General features: G+C 44.6%; 2 protein-coding genes and 2 non-coding genes across 5 annotated transcripts in view; 2 read left to right on the top strand and 2 right to left on the bottom strand.

Moving 5' to 3' along the window:
• Positions 1–3,750, bottom strand: part of LOC126017412 (ubiquinol-cytochrome-c reductase complex assembly factor 1) — a 132,479-nt gene extending 128,729 nt beyond the window's left edge. For both annotated transcript variants that reach the window (XM_049779333.1, XM_049779334.1), the window contains exon 1: positions 3,688–3,750. In XM_049779333.1, coding sequence (XP_049635290.1) covers positions 3,688–3,711 — 24 coding nt within the window. In that variant the 5' untranslated portion in view covers positions 3,712–3,750. The remainder of the gene's footprint in view (positions 1–3,687) is intronic.
• On the top strand, positions 468–658 carry LOC126019525 (U2 spliceosomal RNA). Its single transcript, XR_007499197.1, has one exon. It is a non-coding gene; the product is annotated as a U2 spliceosomal RNA (small nuclear RNA).
• A 1,563-nt stretch (positions 3,751–5,313) lies between the features above and the next one.
• On the top strand, positions 5,314–5,740 carry LOC126017484 (60S ribosomal protein L35a). The gene has a single exon (XM_049779427.1). The coding sequence runs from the start codon at positions 5,363–5,365 to the stop codon at positions 5,693–5,695; it is 333 nt and encodes a 110-aa protein (XP_049635384.1). The 5' UTR covers positions 5,314–5,362; the 3' UTR covers positions 5,696–5,740.
• A 10,220-nt stretch (positions 5,741–15,960) lies between these two features.
• LOC126019793 (U6 spliceosomal RNA) lies at positions 15,961–16,067 on the bottom strand. Its single transcript, XR_007499415.1, has one exon. It is a non-coding gene; the product is annotated as a U6 spliceosomal RNA (small nuclear RNA).
• Positions 16,068–20,391: the final 4,324 nt, after the last annotated feature.

Raw genomic sequence — 20,391 nt, 5'->3', positions numbered from 1 at the left:
AAACCAGCCAGGAGTGATTTCTGAGCACAAAGACAGGAGTAACCTCTGAGTGAGCACTTCTGAGTGAGCACTGCTGAGTGTAGTCCAAAAACAAAAACAAAAAAAAAGATAGACATAGACTCATCAATAGTGAAAAATTTGGGGGCTGGAGAGTGCCGATCCCCAGTATGCCAGGTGATTCCTAGCACAGCCACAGTGACTCCTGAGTGCAGAGCTAAGAGTAAGCCCTGAGCACTGCCAGGGGTGCCCCTCCCACAGGGAGATATCTCCAGGGGTTGAAGCAAATGCTTTTCATGTGGGAAGCACCAGTTTTGATCCCTGAACCTATGATCCCTCCAAGTGCTCTCAAACAGTACTGGTGCTGAGTACCAAATCCAAATCCTCTCCAGAGCCAGAGTGAATGATCAATAATTATGTTGCTTTCATGGTCACTGCCACTTACAACTAGTCTTAAGAACGTTTCCTTGATCGCTTCTCGGCCTTTTGGCTAAGATCAAGTGTAGTATCTGTTCTTATCAGTTTAATATCTGATACGCCCTCTATTCGAAGACAATATATTAAATGGATTTTTGGAGCTGGGAGTCAGAAGAGGAGCTTGCTCGGCCCACTCCACGCATCGACCTGGTATTGCAGTACCTCTGGGAACAGTGCACCCCTCTCTGGGGAAACAAACTTGTCGAAGAATAGACTTTGCTTTAGCTCTAAGTTTCCCCGCGTCTTCATGGGACCTAGAAGCTACTGTTTGCTTGACTTGCACATGTACACATGGTTACACATGTACGATGACATTCGGGGGTTTCTCTTGGCAGGCTCGGGAGACCTTAAGGGATGCTGGGATTCAAACCACTTTCCTTCCGGGACCCGCTAGTAAATGATTAATAAAAAGAAAAAAAAGAAAAAAAAAGAAAGTTTCCTGGCTGGTCCGAGTGCAGTGGTTTTTACTATTAATTGATCACAGCCAGTTACAGATTTCTTTGTTCCTTCTCCACTCCCACTGCTTCACTTGACTAGCCTAGGGAAAAAAAGTTTCCTCTTTGACTTGCTACATAATAATAAAAAGTCATTAGGGAGCCGAGAGATAACATGAGGGTAAAGCGTTTGCCTTGCATGCAGAAGGTCGGTGGTTCAAATCCCAGCATCCCATATGGTTCCCCAAGCCTGCCAGGAACGATTTCTGAGCCTGGAGGCAGGAATAACCCCTGAGCGCTGCTGGGTGTGACCCAAAAACCAAAAAAAAATAAATAAATAAATAAAAATAAAAACAACAAAAAACAATCATTAAGGAAAACATTGCATTTTTATGTTTATTGCAGCACTATTCACTATAATCAAAATCTGGAAATAACCCTAGTGCCCTAGAATAAATATGTATATAAAGAAGCTATAGAAAATCTTAGCTATAAGAAAAGATGAAATCAGGCAATTTAACACTTTCTGGATGAAATTGGAGGTTATTATGCTGAGTGAAGTCAGTCAGAAGGAAAGAAACAGACACAGAACAATCTCTTATACGTAAAACATAAAAACCCATTGTAAAGGAACAACAAATACCCCAAAGCAATAAAATCTAAAAACTTGTCTATAGAAAAAAAAAATAGTGGATGTAGGGACTGGAGTGGGGATAGTAAGACAGGGATGAGGGAAGGACTCTGAAGCAAGGGTGGAGGGAAATGGGCATCTGGCGGTGAATGGGATTGAAATGCTGTATGTGCAAATCTCTACCACCAACAGTATTATAAAACTGTAAATCACAATAACTAAAATAAAGTACACAATGTCATTAAGGAATCACAATATATAAAGTGATCCTTATCGAATCTTGACTTTACCTAGAAAGGGAGATAAGGAAAGAATAAACAGGCAAAGGATTCAACTAATAATAGTAACAAGAAATTAACTTCCAACAAAAAGAAAAATCAAAGTGTTCATTTCGGAGGCTGGAGCGATAGCATAACAGGTACAGTGTCTGCCTTGCACATGCCAAACTGGGTTTGATCCCTGGCATCCTATATGACAGGGTCTCAAACTCAATTTACCTGGGGGCCGCAGGAGGCAAAGTCGGAGTGAGGCAGGGCCACATAAGGGATTTCGCTTACCTAATATTCGCAATAAAAAATTGCGTTAATAAAAAAAATCGCCGGGCGGTGGCGCTGGAGGTAAGGTGCCTGCCTTGCCTGCGCTAGCCTAGGACGGACCTTGGTTCGATCCCCCGGCATCCCATATGGTCCCCCAAGAAGCCAGGAGCAACTTCTGAGCGCATAGCCAGGAGTAACCCCTGAGCATCACAGGGTGTGGCCCAAAAACCAAAAAAATAAATAAATAAATAAAAAATAAAAAATAAAAAATAAATAAAAAAAATAAAAAAAAATCGCATTAACCATTTGCATACCCCGAACGGAACTGCTCGGGGTATGAGAATATTTAATGCGATTTTTTTTCTTACTAATGCGATTTTTATTCGATTATTCGGTAAGCGAATAATCCGGCCACGGGCCACAAAATGTTGTACGGAAGGCCGCAAACGGCCCACGGGCCGTGAGTTTGAGACCCCTGCTATATGACAAACACTAGAAAAGGGTCCGTGAGGTGGCTTAAAGAGCTAGTAAGGAAGGCTTTGAATACAGAATCCCGGGTTCTGGTTCAATCCTGACCACTACTGGGCGTGATCAGAAACGAAAAAATAAAAATGAAACACAGGTACAAAATTAAAACTCCAAAGAGGCAGGAACCGAACTGCCCACTCTGTAAGGCAAAGATTATTTTACTGTTGTTTTGGTTTTCGTTTTGTTTGGGGGCCACCTACCACTGTGTTCAGAGCTGACTACCAGCTCTTCATTCAAGAATTAATCCTGGTGGGTTGAAAGGACCATATGGGGTGCCGGGAATAGAACCCTGGTTCTCAGAGTGACAGGCGCAAGTGCCCTGTCCACTTACTATCGTTCTGGCCCCTAGAAAGAAGTGTCCTTAATTCAGTTTCTGAAAACTTGCTGAAGTTACAAACTCTCCCATCACTCTAAGAATAGAAGCGAAATGCTGTGTGTCCTCCTAGCATTTTTCTGCTACCAACTCGCTTTCTCCTGTAAATCCTAGAGGTCAGGATCCAGACTGGATGACAAGAAATGCAACCGCTTTGCTGTATGGGTGGCCAAGTCCAGGAGCTTTCCCTTCATTCATTCAAACTGTGGCGGGGGACTATGACATCGTGAGTAACGTGGAAAAGACAAGACATTGGTCTTTTCAATTCCTCTAGTAATCTAGACTGGTCGAGAACAACAGAAGCATCTGGAATCCGAAGGGGCTGTGTTGAACAGCCTCGCTTTTCACAGGGAGACTCGAGACAGCACAAGAACTGGAACCCAGGCCTCCCAAAATTCCAAGGAGTCACCCCACCAAGTGGTCATAATGATGAGATGATCATCAAGAGACGGTCGAGACCTGACAAGCTGGTCTCGACGAGGCCCACGTCACGCTCCCCCTGCTCGCCCCCCCCCGAGACAAGAGACGTCAAGGGATACAGCCTCAGTTCCCCCCTTCCACCGCTCTCACGTGCACCTCCCGCACGCAGACAGCCTCACAGTCACGCGGGGGCACGGAGCCCCCTCTGACACCGCCCTGCCGTGCCCAACGCCCCGCGACTCCAACCCCGGGTCCCGCGAGCGGCCGTAAGGAAGTCGCTCCTTTACTCACAAGGACTCGCACCAGCGACGCCATGTTGCCCAGAAACCATTTCCGGGTGAAAGGTCAACTTCCGGGTTCCCGGCCGCTGCCAAGTCTTACCCCGCGGGCTGGTCTTTTCGCCCGGCGGGTGCCCGGCCACGGCCGCGCAGGCGCAGAGAGGCCACAGCGCGCGGGGGCGAACGAGGCGCCGGCCCCTCCGTGCACGAGCCGCGGGCGCTCGCCCTGCCTCGCTGAGGACCGTGCGGCGCGCGTCACAGAGACCCCGGGCTCTCGGACCCGCGCCTCGGCGTTCCCCACCGCATCCCCGGCCTCTCCTTAACCTCGCTCCCCCAGCCCGACCCCTCCGTCCCGACCTCCATTCAAGAGGATCCCCTCTCTTCCCTGGGACCAGACCTTGGCACCTTGAAAGACTCCCTGAGAAGATCCTAGAGAAGAACGTCAGAAACAACCCAGGAGAAGGCCTGGAGGAGAGGAACTTTTTTTGAATTAATATCTTTATTTAAACACCTTGATTACAAACATGATTGGTTGTTGGGTTTCAGTCATGCAAAGAACACCCCCCTTCACCAGTGCAACATTCTGCCACCAGTGTCCCAAATCTCCCTCCTCCCCACCCTACACGCACCTGTACTCTAGACAGGCTTTCTACTTCCCTCATACATTCTCATAGTTAGGAGAGTTCGCCGATGTAGTTATTTCTCTAACTAAACTCATCACTCTTTGTGGTGAGGTTCATGAAGTGGGCTGTTACTTCCAGCCCTCCTCTCTTTTGTCTCTGAAAATTATTGCAAGACTGTCTTTCATTTTTCTTAAAACCCATAGATGAGTGAGACCATTCTGCATCTTTCTCTCTCTCTCTCTCTCTGACTTATTTCACTCAGCATAATGGATTCTATGTCCACCCATGTATAGGAAAATTTCATGACTTCATCTCTCCTGTCGGCTGCATAATATTCCATTGTGTCTATGTACCACAATTTCTTTTTTTTTTTTTTTTGGTTTTTGGGCCACACCCTGTGACGCTCAGGGGTTACTCCTGGCTATGCGCTCAGAAGTTGCTCCTGGCTTCTTGGGGGACCATATGGGATGCCGGGGGATCGAACCGCGGTCCGTCCTAGGCTAGCGCAGGCAAGGCAGGCACCTTACCTCCAGCGCCACCGCCCGGCCCCATACCACAATTTCTTTAGCCATTCAGAGAGGAACTTTTTTAGGGTGCCTCACTGGCGATTGTTGAATTGCAACATGCGTGTATCGGTAGGAAAGAACTCTCTGCTGGAGAAAGAATTGAGGTCTAGAGCTGTTTCCTGAGGAGATGGGAGGGACTCGCCCTGACTAGAGAGAGAGGACTGTACTCCAGTAGAGTAGAAGGAGACAACCAACGTTCCTGGGATAAACTAGGGATGGGATGTTGCACTTCTTTTCATTCAGTCAGCAAATACCCCCTTGGAATGTTCTCTGTGGGCTCCACACAAGAGAGCTGAGGACACTGTTCATAGGTTGATAGGTAGGCATGGAAAATTTGAGAAAATGGATGGATAAAATATTTAAAACCATAATAAGTGCTGTGAAGGAAATAGTGAACAACTAAGGTGGACAATAGCAAAACACTTTAAAAAAATTTAGGGGCTCTCTCTTTCCGCCATCTTGGACTCCCGTGGAGGCCCGGACTAATTAGGAGACAGACATGGCTGGAAGGCTGTGGTCTAAAGCCATTTTTGCTGGCTATAAACGGGGTCTCCGAAACCAGAGGGAACACACAGCTCTTCTTAAAATTGAAGGTGTTTATGCTCGGGATGAAACTGAATTCTATCTGGGCAAGCGATGTGCTTATGTGTACAAAGCAAAGAACAACACTGTAACTCCTGGTGGCAAACCTAACAAAACCAGAGTGATCTGGGGAAAGGTAACCCGTGCCCATGGAAACAGTGGCATGGTTCGAGCCAAATTCCGAAGCAACCTTCCTGCTAAGGCAATCGGTCATAGAATCCGTGTGATGCTGTACCCCTCAAGGATTTAAGCTTACTGAAAAGTAAATAAATAAAATGTAGATACAAAAAAAAAATTTAGGGGCTGGAAAGATAGCATGGAGGTAAGGCATTTGCCTTGCATGCAGAAGGTCAGTGGTTTGAATCCCAGCATCCCATATGGTCCCCTGAGCCTGTCAGGAGCAATTTCTGAGCATAGAGCCAGGAGTAACCCCTGAGCGCTGCCAGGTGTGACCCAAAAACCAAAACCAAAACAAAACAAAAAAAAAACCAGAGTGATGTGATTAGGTACTTGCCTTGCATATGTCTGACCCAGGTTGGATCTCCAACATCCCATATGATCTGGCAAGCCCCACCAGGAGTAATTCCTGAACACAAAGCCAGAAGCAAACCCCTGATCCTCCTCCAAAAAAAATAGTGAAAAAATATTTTAGGGGACCAGAGCAGTAGGGCATTTGCTTTGCACACGGCCTACCTGGTTCAACCTTCGGCATCACTTATGGTGCCCCCAAGCCTTCCAGGAGCAATTTCTGCATGCAGAGCCAGGAGTGACCCCTGAGCATCGTTGGGTGAGGCCCCCCAAAATTTTTGGCACTATGGTTATAATACCATCCATGATAAGGTTTCATGCATAACACATTCCAGGACCACCCATTTCATCATGTTCACTTTTCTTAACTATTGTCCAAGTACCATCCTCTTGTCTTTCCCCACCTCCCTTCCCTATGGTAAGTTTTCTACTAAAGATCAGGTATAAACGCTAGTATAAAACACAATGCTGTTTTATACTAGTATAAAACAGGTAATGGTGAGATGACTTATTAATTGAGCTCCAAAAGAGAAGACTTCACATTTTCTGTTCTTTCAGAATGTATGTGGTGGGAGGGGCCAGAAAGATAGCATGGAGGTAGGGCGTTTACCTTCCATACAGAAGGACTGTGGTTCAAAACCCGGCATCCCATATGGTCCCCTGAGCCTGCCAGGAGTGATTTCTGAGCATAGAGCCAGCTGGATGTGACCCCCCCCCCCAAAAAAAAAAAAAAAGAATGTATGTGGTGGGAGATTGGGGGGAATTTCAGGACACAATCTTAACTGGAAGGAGAAGATGTTTATTTCAAGAATTCAGAGATCAAAGTGGTATTGAGATTAAATCTTAATTATTTAAAGAGATCATTTGGAGATCTGGAAAGAGACTAAATTATGCAAGGACTTGTAAGTGAATCTTTTATTCTAAATATAGTATGAAGCTATTAAAGGATATTAACCTGGGAGAACTAGCTAATTCTAGTTTTAGGAAGTTGACTTTGGGACTGGAGATGACTTAAAGGGCTGAAGGGAATGTTTTGAATGCAGGAGCCCTAGGTTCAATCCCCATGTGGTTTCACATGGTCCCCAAAACATGGCAAGGAGCAGTCCTTGAGCATAATTGAGTATGGCTAAGGAACAAAAATAAATGTTGGGGGCCGGAGAGATAGCATGGAGGTAAGACATTTGCCTTGCATGCAGAATTTGCATGCAAATCCAGCATCCCATATGGTTCCCCTGACCCAGGACCAACTTGGTTCTATCCTCAGCAACCCAGATGGTCACCCAAGCCTGTCAGGGGGCTATTTCTGAGCATAGAGCCAGGAGTAGTCCCTGAGCGCTGCCGGGTGTGACCCAAAAAACAAAACAAAACAAAAAAAAAAGTTGACTTTATGAGATATAGAATAAATCAAATAAAGTTAAATGAAAAAAATGCAGGCCAATTAGTGCTAAAATTTTGCTAGCACAAATGATTGTATCACATATGGTTTCTCAAGCACCACCAGAAGTGATGCCTGGAATAGTTCAAGCACCACAGAATTCTCAAAATCCAATAATAAAAAACTAGAAACACATTTTTTTGGGGGGCACACCCAGCAGTGCTCAGGGGCTAATCCTGGCTCTGCACTCAGAAATCACTCCTGGCAGGCTTGGGAGGACCATCTGGGATACTGAGAATAGAACCAGGTTGGTCCTGGGTCAGCCCGCGTACAAGGCAAATGCCCTACCTACTGTGCTATCCCTCTGGCCCCAAGAACCACATTCTAAAAATGAAGATTTCCCAAGGTAGGAAGAAGGTAATACAGTAATGAGCGAAACGGTTTGAGGCTTCGATTATATTAGTAATAAGAGAGAGTAGTATACATCCAGAGCACAGAGTCAACAAGACTAAAAACATGAGATCTAAGCTGTAACCACTGAACTTTGTAATGTACTCACCAACATGGCTGGCAGGGGGTGGGGGGAAGAGGACTGGTGTTTGGGGGATGATGGAATATAGGAATTGGTGTTGGGAGTTAACACTAGTAGTGGAATTGGTGTTAAAATATAATATGCCTAGGGCCCAGAGAGATAGCACAGCGGCGTTTGCCTTGCAAGCAGCTGATCCAGGACCAAAGGTGGTTGGTTCGAATCCCGGTGTCCCATATGGTCCCCCCCCACCCCGTGCCTGCCAGGAGCAATTTCTGAGCAGACAGCGAGGAGTAACCCCTGAGCACCGCTGGGTGTGGCCCAAAAACAAACAAACAAAAATAATAATAATATGCCTAACTCAACTATCAATAAGCCATGGTTCTTTAATTAAATAAAAAATTATAATAAAAATAAAATACAGTGTATTGTTACATGAATAAAATTGATTTCTTTCATCAGTCTTCCACAAGAAGTATTTTACAAGCCAAAAATGAAGATACTTTCTGAGCACAGGTAGACAGTTTACATGCTATGACTTTTTTTGTTTTTTTATTTTTGTTTTTGTTTTTTGGGGCCACACCCATTTGATGCTCAGGGATTACTCCTGGCTATGCGCTCAGAAATCGCTCCTGGCTTGGGAGACCATATGGGACGACGGGCTATCGAACTGAGGTCTGTCCTAGACTAGCGCTTGCAAAGCAGACACCTTACCTCTAGCACTACCACTCCGGCCCTGGACAGTTTACATGTTATATTGTAAACCAACAATGTTCCTACACAGAAAACAAGTATTTCACAGATTAAAGAAGAATGAATATCATTCTTACTCAGATTCAGATCTCCATCTGAAAATTAGATCAGATCTTAATCATATTCAAGAAGCAAATATGACAGACACTGTAAGTGAGATCAAGTGAATAGTTCACATATAGATCATGAGCTAAGATGTTGACTGTCAGAGAGAAGATTGATACTTTTTCTATAGATGGAAATAATCACTCTAATTAGAACTGGTAATTGAAAGAAAGTAAAGTGATTTCATGATACCCCTTCAGGAACAGAATTGGAAACCACAAATCACAGTGCCTAAAAAGGAAAGAGTGGGGGCAGTGGAGGGAGAAAAGTTCTGCACACACACAGATTTACAGGCGTTCCCCCACGTTTGTCCTTAACTTCTTAGAAGCAACCAGTTCCGTGGAGGTCTGGAAACGTAAGAGGGTGTCTGCCTCCCAACCATAACTGGAGGTGGGACCAGGTGGTCCAAGGTGCTGCATTCAAAGATGTTTCCAACCAATGAGTAACAAGACATATACTGAGCGAGGTAGAAATAGATCAATCCCAGGAATCCCATAGGGTAACATGAGAACAATCTAAAATTTGTTGAATAATAGTGTAGCAAGATGCACAAGAAACAATGCTAAGCAAATTTTAATATATAATATTAAAAGCTGTTAATAATATTAACTTAAAACATTGACAAGATTTCATGGTTGGTATTTTTGTTTGTTTTTTGCTTTTTGGGTCACACCCAGTGACAATGAGGGGTTACTCCTGGCTATGCTCTCAGAAATCGCTCCTGGTGTGGGGGACCATCTGGGGGATCGAACCAAGGTCCGTCCTAGGTCAGACACATGCAAGGCAAAATGCCTTACAGCTTGCACCACGGCTTCAGCCCCAAGATTTTTGTTTGTTTGTTTGTTTGGTTTTGGTTTTGGGGCCACAACCGGTGGCGCTAAGGGGTTACTCCTGGCTATCTGCTCAGAAATAGCTCCTGGCAGGCACGGGGCACCATATGGGACACCGGGATTCGAACCAACCACCTTAGGTCCTGGGTTGGCTGTTTGCAAGGCAAACACCTCTGTGCTATCTCTCGGGCTAGCCCCAAGATTTTATGGTTTGTTTTAGTTTTTGTTTTTTGCTTTTGGAGCCACACCCCGTGACCCTCAGGGGTTACTCCTGACTATGCACTCAGAAATGGCTCCTGGCCTTGGGTACCATATGGGACTCCGGGGGATCAAACCTTGGTCTGTCTAGGTTAGCACTTGTAAATCAAACGCCCTACCGCTTGTGCCACCACTTTGGAAGATTTCATGTATTTTTAACCATGATAATTCCTTTGTTTTCAGATACTATCACATAGGTCTTGGCTGCTTCAATTATCCATTTGATTTTATTGTGTGTAAATATGTTGTGAGTTGTTGCTGTTGTTGTTCTTTTTTGGCCACAACCCATGGCACTCAGGGGTTACTCCTGGCTCTGTGCTCAGAAATCACTCCTGGAAGCTCAGGGGGACCATATGGGATGCGGGGGATCAAACCCTGGTCTGTCCCAGTTCGCCACGTGTAAGGCAAATGCCCTACCACTGTGCTATTTCTCCAGCCACTAATGTAACTTTTTGAACACACACACAAGACTGATATTTTTAATTTGGGATGACTTTTTTTCTCTGTGAACTAAAGGAAGAGTATCTGCAGAAGCATGCAGATTGTTAATCAGAAAAGAGAGTTTCGCGGCCAGAGAGAGAGCACAACAGGTAGGGCATTTGTCTTGCACATAGCTGTCCCAGCTTTGATCCCATATGGTCCCCTGAGCCTGCCAGGAGTGATTTCTTTTTTTATTTTTATTTATTTATTTTGGTTTTGGGGCCACACCCATTTGATGCTCAGGGGTTACACCTGGCTAAGCACTCAGAAATCAACCCTGGCTTGGGGGGACCATATGGGACGCTGGGGGATCAAACTTTGGTCCTTTCTTGGCTAGTGCTTGCAAGGTAGACACCTTACCTCTAGCACCACCTAGCCGGCCCCAGGAGTGATTTCTAAGTACAGAGCCAGCAGTAACCCCTAAGCGAAGGAAGGAAGGAAGGAAGGAAGGAAGGAAGGAAGGAAGGAAGGAAGGAAGGAAGGAAGGAAGGAAGGAAGGAAGGAAGGAAGGAAGGAAGGAAGGGAGGGAGGGAGGGAGGGAGGGAGGGAGGGAGGGAGGGAGGGAGGGAGGGAAGGAGGGAGGGAAGGAGGGAGGGAGGGAGGGAAGGAGGGAGGGAGGGAGGGAGGGAGGAAGGGAGGGTGGGAGGGAGGGAGTGAGGAAGGGAGGGAGTGAGGAAGGAAGGAAGGAAAAAAGGAAGGAAGGAAAGAGAAAAGTTCAAGTTGAGCAGAATGAAAGAGTTAAGCAGAATCTAGTTGAACTTAATCTGTTAAATTTTAATTTATTAAAATAATTTTAATTAAAAGTAATATACAAGGGGCCAGAGAGATAGCATGGAGGTAAGGTGTTTGCCTTTCATGCAGAAGGTCATTGGTTTGAATCCCAGCATCAGATATGATCCCCTGAGCCTGCCAGGAGGAATTTTTCTGAGTGTGGAGCCAGGAGGAACCCCTGAGCGCTGCCGGGTGTGACCCAAAAAACAAACAAACAAAAAAAGTGATATACAAGTATGTTTTATTTTCTAAATAAAAATCAGCACTAGGGGCCAGAGAGGTAGCACAGTGGTAGGGTGTTTACCTTACAAGTAGCTGACCCAGGACCAATGGTGGTTCGAATCCCAGCATCCCATATGCTCCCCCATGTCTGCTGGGAGCTATTTCTGAGAGCTAATAAGCTCTGAGCACTGCTGGGGGGGGGGCGGCAAAAAACATCAACAACAACAAAAATCAACCTTCAAGTCCCTTTCACCATCATAGCCCCTTCCCTCCTCTCTGATATTGAATGTCATCCCAGAATCTTTATTTTTATTTAAAAAAAAATGCATCACGGGGCCGGCCAGCTGGCGCTAGAGGTAAGGTGTCTGCCTTGCAAGCGCTAGTCAAGGAAGGACCGCGGTTCGATCCCCCGGGGTCCCATATGGTCCCCCCAAGCCAGGGGCAATTTCTGAGCGCTTAGCCAGGAGTAACCCCTGAGCATCAATGGGTGTGGCCTGAAAAATTAAAAAAAAAAAAGCATCACATAGTTGACATAACTGATCATAATACATTTGTTTCAAGATAAGGGAAAGCAGAATTATTGAGAAAAAATAGAAAGAAAAACTAAAAAAATAAAATGGAAGAGAAGAAAAGAAAAGAGAAATTTCAGTAGCAAGTATATTTGTGAAAATTATTGTATCTCCAATAAAGTCATTAATACAATAGCAGAAGGTATAGTAAACTAACTCTCTCTCTCTCTCTCTCTCTCTCTCTCTCTCTCTCTCTCTCTCAAGATAAGAGATCCCAGAATCTTTTTTGTTTTGCTTTTGTTTTTGGGTCACAACCGACAGTGCTCCGGGGTTCCTCCTGACTCTACGCTCAGAAATAGCTCCTGGCAGGCTCTGGGGACCATATGGGATGCCGGTATTCGAACCACTGTCCTTCTGCATGCAAGTCAAATGCCTTATCTCCACGCTATCTCTCCGGCCCCATCCCAGAATTTTTTAGGGAGAGCCACACCCGGTGACGCTCAGGGGTTACTCCTGGCTATGTGATCAGAAGTTGCTCCTGGCTTGGGGGACCATATGGGACGCCGGGGGATGAACCGCAGTCAGGTCGTTCTAGGCTATTGCTGGCAAGGCAGACACCTTACCTCTAGCGCCACCGCGCCGACCCCCCAGAATCTTTTAAATATTGCATCTGCATATGAAAGAAAATATAACATTTTGGCTGGAATAGGGGTTTTCTTTTCTTTTTAATTGACATCCAGACTGTTTTCTGTTTTTTGGGGGAGGTTGTTTTGGTTTTGGGGGTCACATTACTCCTGGTTCTGTACTCAGAAATCGCTCCTGGCAAGCTCCGGGGACCATATAGGATGCCAGGATTCGAACCACTGTCCATCCTGGATCAGCTTCATGCAAGGCAAACGCCTACCGCTGTGCTATCTCTCTGACCCTAACCAGCTTTTATTTTTGTTTTGTTTTGTTTTGGGGCCACACCCGGTGACGCTCAGGGGTTACTCCTGGTTATGCGCTCAGAAATCTCTCCTGGCTTGAGGGACCATATGGGACGCGGGGGTGGGTGGGGGGGAATCGAACCGCAGTACTCCTAGGCTAGTGCAGGCAAGGCAGACTTGCGCCACCATTCCAGCCCAGCTTGTATTTTTATTGCTTTCTTGTTTTTTCACTCTTTCCCCCCCTTCCCTTTTCTTGGTTGCTGTTGCTAACTAAAAACTAAGAACTCCTTCACTTGGACACAACCAAAACTCACAAGGAAGAAATCGATGTTTCTATTCTTTTTTTTTTTTTTTTTTTTTTTTTTGGTCTCTTTTTAAACCACACCTGGCGATGCTCAGGGGCGTCATGTGGGGTGCCAGTGACCTAACTCAGGTCGAGAGTGCAAGGTAAGCGCCCTACCCGCTGTTCTATCGCTCAGGCCCCTGATGTTTCTATTCTTTAGTTACAGTGTTCACAGGAGTTGCACGCTTAGTTACAGTGCTTGGCAGGGTGCACATTGATTCTTGTGATGACAGAAATCACAAACACCAGTGTTGCTGGGATCACACTAAGCATCTGGGACACTATGAAGGATCACATTCATTTAATTGGTAGGGCTCTGGGGTTTTGGTTTGGTTTTCAATTTTTGGCCATACCAAGTGCTTCTTAGAGGCTACTCCCAACTGGGTGTTCAGGGTAACTCTTCCAGTACTCTGGGGACTACGTGGTGCCAAGGATCAATGCAGAGCCTCAGTTCATTGAGCTATCTCCCAAGCAACTTTGGTTAAATCAAACTCTTTCTTGACCTCCTACATGTAAGACAGATGTCCTACCCTGAACCAAACCTGAGAACCTACTGTCATAAAAATCCTATATATGGGAACTGGAAATATAGAACAGCTATGGGCTGGAGAGAGAGTACAACAGGTTAGTCACTGCCTTGAATGCAACTGGCTCTGGTTTAATCCAGAATACCACATATGCTTCCCTGAATGTCTCTTGCAGTGACCACTGAGCACAGACCCAAGAGTAATACCTGAATACAGCCATTAATGAAGCAAAAACAAAAAGTATAGAAGGGCTAATATGCTTTTCTTACATCCTTTCTTTCCTTTCTTCCAAACCCCAGCTGACCTGGGGTTTAATCCCTGGTGCTACATATGGTCCTCTAAGCATTTCCAGGAGTAACTCCTGAGCACTGCTAGGTGTGATCCAAGCCCCAACCCAAATTTAATGTACATTTTCCCCAGAACTTTAGTAAATGTTCCTATTAATAGTTTTTCTATCATATGAAGTAGTTAAAAGATTTCCTTTTATGTTTTTGTGCTTTTTTTGTGGGGGGGGGGGTAAGGAATTGGACCACTCATGGAAAAGCTAAGAAGCAACTTCTGGCTCTGTGCTTAAAGATTACTCCTGGTGGTACTTAGGTACTTGTGCTATCTGGATTTGGGCCAGGCTTACAATGTGCAAAGCATATACTCAATTCTTTGAGTTCTCTCCATTCTTGTTTTCGGTCTCATGACAAATGTTTTCATGAATATTGTACATCTAAGAATAAAAATTTATAAGCAAGGGGCCAGAGCAGTGGCTCAAGCAGTAGGGCATTTGCCTTGCATGTGCTGACCTAGGACGGACCGTGGTTTGATCCCCTAGCGTCCCATATAGTACCCCAAGCCAGGAGTGATTTCTGAGTGCCTAATCATGAGTGACCCCTGAGCGTCACCGAGTGTGGCCCAAAAACATAAAAAAAAAAAATTATAGACAAGAGAAAAGATATAAGTAAAACACTTAATTTGTAGGTCAGCTACAACTCTGGTTCAAATCTTTGGCACTGCATATTCCAAGCACCACCAGGAGTAACTTCTGAGCAGAGTGTGGAATAGCTCCTGAACATTGCTGGGTATGGCACAACCTCCACCCCAAATAAATATGCATGTCTACTGCATTAAGTTACCACTAAAAGTCGAATTATATCCTTCAGCATGCCTTGTTCATTTCTTTCTCTCACTTTTTTTTTTTTTTTTTTGGTTTTTGGGCCACACCCAGCGGTGCTTAGGGGTTACTCCTGGCTGTCTGCTCAGAAATAGCTCCTGGCAGGCATGGGGGGACCATATGGGACACCGGGATTTGAACCAATCACCTTAGGTCCTGGATCAGCTGCTTGCAAGGCAAACACCGCTGTGCTATCTCTCCGGATCCCCTTTCTCTCACTTTTGAGGAGATTGTGGCTACACATGTTGGCACTCACCTGGGTCAGTATTTCTGGGTTTCTCCTCATGGTACTTGGGAGACCATGAAATGTGCTGATTAAACCCAGAACTCCAATGCAAAAAAAAGCATGCACTCAATCCACTGAGCAATATCTCTAGACCTTTGTCTTCTTTTAGTGTGTGCATCTCACCAGATTAGGTGGGTTTCTCTTGTTTAATGATAAATATTTTGGGTTGGGAGATAGTTTAATAAGCTAAAGCATGCATTTTGTATATAGAGGAGATCTGGGTTTAATCTCCAGCAATCCCTGGTCTCCCAAGCACCACTGGGAGCAGCCCCTCAGCACTAAACTAGGAGTTGCTTCTGAGCAATTACTAGGTAAAGTCCAAAAGAAAAAAAAATTTTTTTTTTGCTTTTTGGACCACACCCTGTGACGCTCAGAGGTTACTCCTGGCTATGTGCTCAGAAATCACTCCTGGCTCGGGGGACCATATAGGACACCGAATGATTGAACCAAGGTCCATCCTAGATTGGCCGCATGTAAGGCAAACGCCCTACCGCTGTGCTATCACCCCTTAAATAAAGTTTTTAAAGGATAAATTTTTTTTATAATATGGCATTTACATGCAAGCCACTCGTTCATATGACCCTCAATTGAAGAAGCCTTTTCTCATACTTTGTACATGGCAAGCCCAGGTTTGATTCCTGGCATTTTATTTATTTTTATTTTTTTTACAGCTTTTTTTTGTTTTGTTTTGTTTGTTTTTTTTGGGCCACACCCAGCGGTGCTCAGGGGTTACTCCTGGCTGTCTGCTCAGAAATAGCTCCTGGCAGGCACGGGGGACCATATGGGACACCGGGATTCGAACCAACCACCTTAGGTTCTGGATCGGCTGCTTGCAAGGCAAACGCCACTGTGCTATCTCTCCGGGCCCTACAGCTTATTTTCTTTTATTTCTTTTTTTTATTTTTTATTTTTTAAATATGAAACGCTTCACGAATTTGCATGTCATCCTTGCGCAGGGGCCATGCTAATCTTCTCTTTATCATCCCAATTTTAGTATATGTGCTGCCGAAGCAAGCACTAATTTTTTATTTTTAATTATGAGAACAAAGATGCAAAGAAAGAGGACAAGGTAAAGTTACAGTGGAAGGACAATCACCCATAACATAATTCTCAGAAGAAGTCCCCTTGCTGATATCTTAACTTTGAACTTTCAGCCAAAGAACATTAAGATAAATAAAACAGAATCCATGTACAATTACTTTGTCCCTCAAGTTCTCCAGATTGTAATCCACTATAATATTTCTTAACAGCACACAAGGCAATCTAAAGCCATAGAACTTATGTAACTCCTTAAACATTAGAGGCATAGTATTTTTTTACATTTCCATGTACATGCATATTAGCTTAAGTTAACCTCAAATTTTAAGTTTTTTTTTTAAGGATTAGAGTCAAAGGAGCACAGTAAAAACGGTGGTAGAGTGGCAATTGTTGTTTGCATAGGCCCACCAAAATATGAGAGGCATGGAAAGGAATAACCTTGGCCTAAATACAAAGAGACCCTACCCCTGAAGTTTCCTGTTATAAGACCAACTCTAGGCTCCAGGCAAGTTAGATCGTCCAATCCAAGGCATTGTCCGTAGTGCCAACACACTTTTCACACAGTCTCTGTTGTTGGTCTCATGTTTCTGTATTAAAGATCCTGGAATCTGCATATCCTACATTGAAGTCAGAATGTGGAGCGTCCTCTCGTTTCACCTCACCATTAAAGGGCAATACAGGAAGCCCTGTCCTGTAAGCAGGTCGTTGTTGTTGTTGTTAAGTCTTCTCAGTGTTAAGAAAAGTCTCTTTTGAGCAGGTCTTCCTGGCATTTTATAATGGTTTTCTGAGCCCTACCAAAAGTAACCTCTGAGCACATAGACAGGCGTAAACTCTGTAGGATGTGGTCCAAAGATAAACTAAAAATTCATCTTAAATCTGCCTCAGGAGCCTTATAGCAGCAGTTCATCCGTGAAATAGGGGTCATAGTCCCAAATGGCTACAGGAATGAATGAGACAAGAATAAAAACATTTAGCACAGTGTCTGATACCAAACCCAGGAGGAACCACACAAGAGAGCAGTTAATCTTGGTGGTCTGCCTGCCTCCCTACAAGTCAGACTCAGCCTTCCCTGCTCTGCATCTCTCAGCTGCCTGCAGAGTAGAATGACCTGAGAGGCTGAGAGGCTCAGGCTGTGTGTCCCATGCACTGGAAAAACTGATTGTCTTGTCTATGGCCCTGAAACACTGAAAAATAAACAGGTCCAGACCTAGCATGTGATCTAGGTCTTCCTTCCCTCCAAAGTGGGCCTCCACTTTCCGCTGTTTTCAGCAATATGCTTCAAGAGTTAACAGCACTGATGTCCCCAACAAATCAGATAAGGAAGGTGATTTGGCTAGGACTGGGGCCTGAGGAAGGAGTCCAGAAAAGTAGTAGCAAAATAGGGCTGGAAGATAAGGTGTTTGCCGTGTACACAGTCTACCTGGGTTTTATCCCTAGTATCCTAAATGATCCCCTGAGCCTGCTGGAAGTGATCCCTGAGCACGGAATCAGTAATAATCCCAAGCATTGCTGGGTGTGGCACAAAAAAGATACCAGAAAAGTAGCAAAAACTGTTCAAAGAACATCAAGGCCTGCTCTCTGGGGGTCAGCTCCCTTATCTGCAAATATGAGAGCTACTGGGGTCGGAGAGATAGCACAGTGGTAGGGCGTTTAGCTCACAAGCGGCCGACCCAGGATTGACATTGGTTCAGTTGGTTGGAGTTCTGGCATCCCATATGGTCTTCCATGCCTGCCAGGAACAATTTTTTTTTCCTTCGAACACTTTCTTATTTTTATTTTAATTATGACAACAAAGATGCAAAGAAAGAGGACAGGGTAAAGTTACAGTGGAAGCCCAATCATCCATAAACAAAATTCACGGTATTCCCATCAATGATATCCCAGCCTTGAACTTTCAGCCAAAGAACATTAAGAAAAACAAAACTAAACCCATGTACAATACAATTACTTTGTCCCTCAAATCCCCAATTGTAGTACATACTATTTCTTAGCAGCACACAATATAATCTAAAGACATTAGACTTATGTAACTCCTTAAACATTGAGGGCAAAGTACAGTTCTCTAGTTCCATGCACATGCTTACTAGTTTAAGTTAACCTCAAAAGTTTTAGTGGGTTGTTTTTCTTAAGGATTGGCGTCAAGGAAACTTAGTAAAAAGTGGTATTAAAGTGGCATTTGTTTTCATAGGCCCACCAAAACATAAGGGACATGGAAAGACAAATTATGGTCTAAATACAAGGAGACCCTACCCCTGAAGTTTCCTGGCACAGGACTGACTCTAGGCTCCAGGCAAACTAGTTTGTCCAATTCAAGTCATCATCTGTGCTGGCAATACACCTCCATTCCTCACATAGTCTCTGTTGTTGGTATCATGCTTCTGTATTAAAGATCCTGGAGTCTGCATATCCCATATTGCAGTCAGGATGGTGCAGAGCATGCTCTCGTTTCACCTCACACTTAAGGGGCACTAGAGAGAACCATGTCCTGTAGAGCAGGTCATTGTTGTTGTCAAGTCTTCTCAGTGTAAACGGAAGTCTCTTTTTAGGGGGTCGATGTCAGACCCTTGGTAGTGTCTTTCCTGGTAGAGGACTGCTTCCAGCTGTTGCTATAAAAGACCTTGGATGTTTCGTAGATAGCTTGCCTGGTTCCGGCGTGAATGGAGGATGCCCATTCTTCTGAGGCCTGTGCCAGGTCATTATATCAATGTTCAGGGTGTAAGGTACATTGTACTGAGATTTATTAGATAAGAACTTATCTATATAATGGTGCTTTCCCATTTTAATGTGTCTATGCAAACAAGGATCAATGCCATGAAGCGTTATTGGTGCATCTGGAGGCAATAGGAACAAGACCAGCAATTTCCATGACATAGTTCAATCATAGGCATCAAACTGAGGGACAGTTCCAACAACAATCCTTACTATACAGCTTACAAAGAAAAGACAAGATGAAAAGTGGATAGAAACATCATGGTAGAAAAATATATAGAAAGTTACATCAGTTAAAGAAAATACCCATAAAATATTTAAAAGATATATGTGTTCAATATGTGTTCAATTTGTGTCCTTCTAAATAGTTCTGGGATTTGTTAGAACTCCTGTATGTCTTAGGTCAGAGATTAAAACTGTGTTACTAAAGTTAAGAAGGGTAAATCTGGGGTAATCATGGTTGGAAGGAGCAAATGCCCCCGCGCGGTTTGCAAAATGTAGACTGGTATGAAATTTCCAGTGACAGCCTGAGTATAGCTGAGCAGCTATCTGCCACCCACCAGATCAAACTCCATCCCCTAAGCCCCACCCTAGGCCAGTGTCCGGGCCTGGCCTGGGAGTGGGGAAAACCCAAGGTGCCCCATCAACTCCTTCCAGGAACCCACCTGGAGATCCGGAGGAATGGGGGAGAGGGGGGTCGGGTGACCCAGGTCCGGGCCCCCCTGACCCGAGGCCGGACCAAAAGGACGCTGGCACATGAGAGGCCTGCCAGCTGCCCGTCCGTGCCGGCTAAAAATCCTGCTCCAGGAAGGGAGAGGGACCCTCCCAAGCCCGAAGGACAGGGATTTGAGCCCCACCCTAGGCCAGTGTCCAGGCCTGCCAGGAACAATTTTTGAGCACAGAGTCTGGAGTAACTCCTGAGTGCCACCAGGTGTGGCCCAAAAAACAAAAGGGGGGAGAGAGAGAGAGAGAGAGAGAGAGAGAGAGAGAGAGAGAGAGAGAGAGAGAGAGAGCACTACTCTTCTTTGTCATGCTGTGTCTTAGAACCACTGGAGGCACAATAATGGTATCAGCACTTTCACTGACTGTCCCCTCAAGTTACCTTTGAAGTGTTATTCACGTCTTCACAATTCAGTTAGTTCTGTGCACCAAGTAAACTGTTTCTTTTCTTTTCTTTTCTTTTCTTTTCTTTTCTTTTCTTTTCTTTTCTTTTCTTTCTTTCTTTTTCTTTCTTTCTTTCTTTCTTTTCTTTCTTTCTTTCTTTCTTTCTTTCTCTTCCTCTTTCTTTCTCTCTCTTTCTTTCTTTCTTTCTTTCTCTCTTTCTCTCTCTCTTTCTCTCTCTTTCTTTCTTTCTTTCTCTCTTTCTTTCTTTCTCTCTTTCTCTTTCTTTCTCTCTTTCTCTCTCTTTCTCTCTCTTTCTTTCTCTTTCTCTCTTTCTCTCTTTCTTTCTTTCTTTCTCTCTTTCTTTCTCTCTTTCTCTCTTTCTTTCTCTCTTTCTTTCTTTCTCTCTTTCTTTCTCTCTTTTTTCTCTCTTTCTTTCTCTCTTTCTCTCTCTCTTTCTCTCTTTCTCTCTCTCTTTCTCTCTTTCTCTCTCT

Source organism: Suncus etruscus, chromosome 9 (assembly GCF_024139225.1).
Source record: "Suncus etruscus isolate mSunEtr1 chromosome 9, mSunEtr1.pri.cur, whole genome shotgun sequence".
NCBI classification, from domain to species: domain Eukaryota; kingdom Metazoa; phylum Chordata; class Mammalia; order Eulipotyphla; family Soricidae; genus Suncus; species Suncus etruscus.
The sequence above is the reverse complement of the archived record's forward strand: the minus strand, read 5'-3'. Positions and strand labels throughout refer to the sequence as shown.

What these genes read in the sequence shown, in the direction of transcription:
- LOC126017484 (XM_049779427.1), top strand. Translation starts at nt 5,363, where the DNA reads ATGGCTGGAAGGCTGTGGTCTAAAGCCATTTTTGCTGGCTATAAACGG.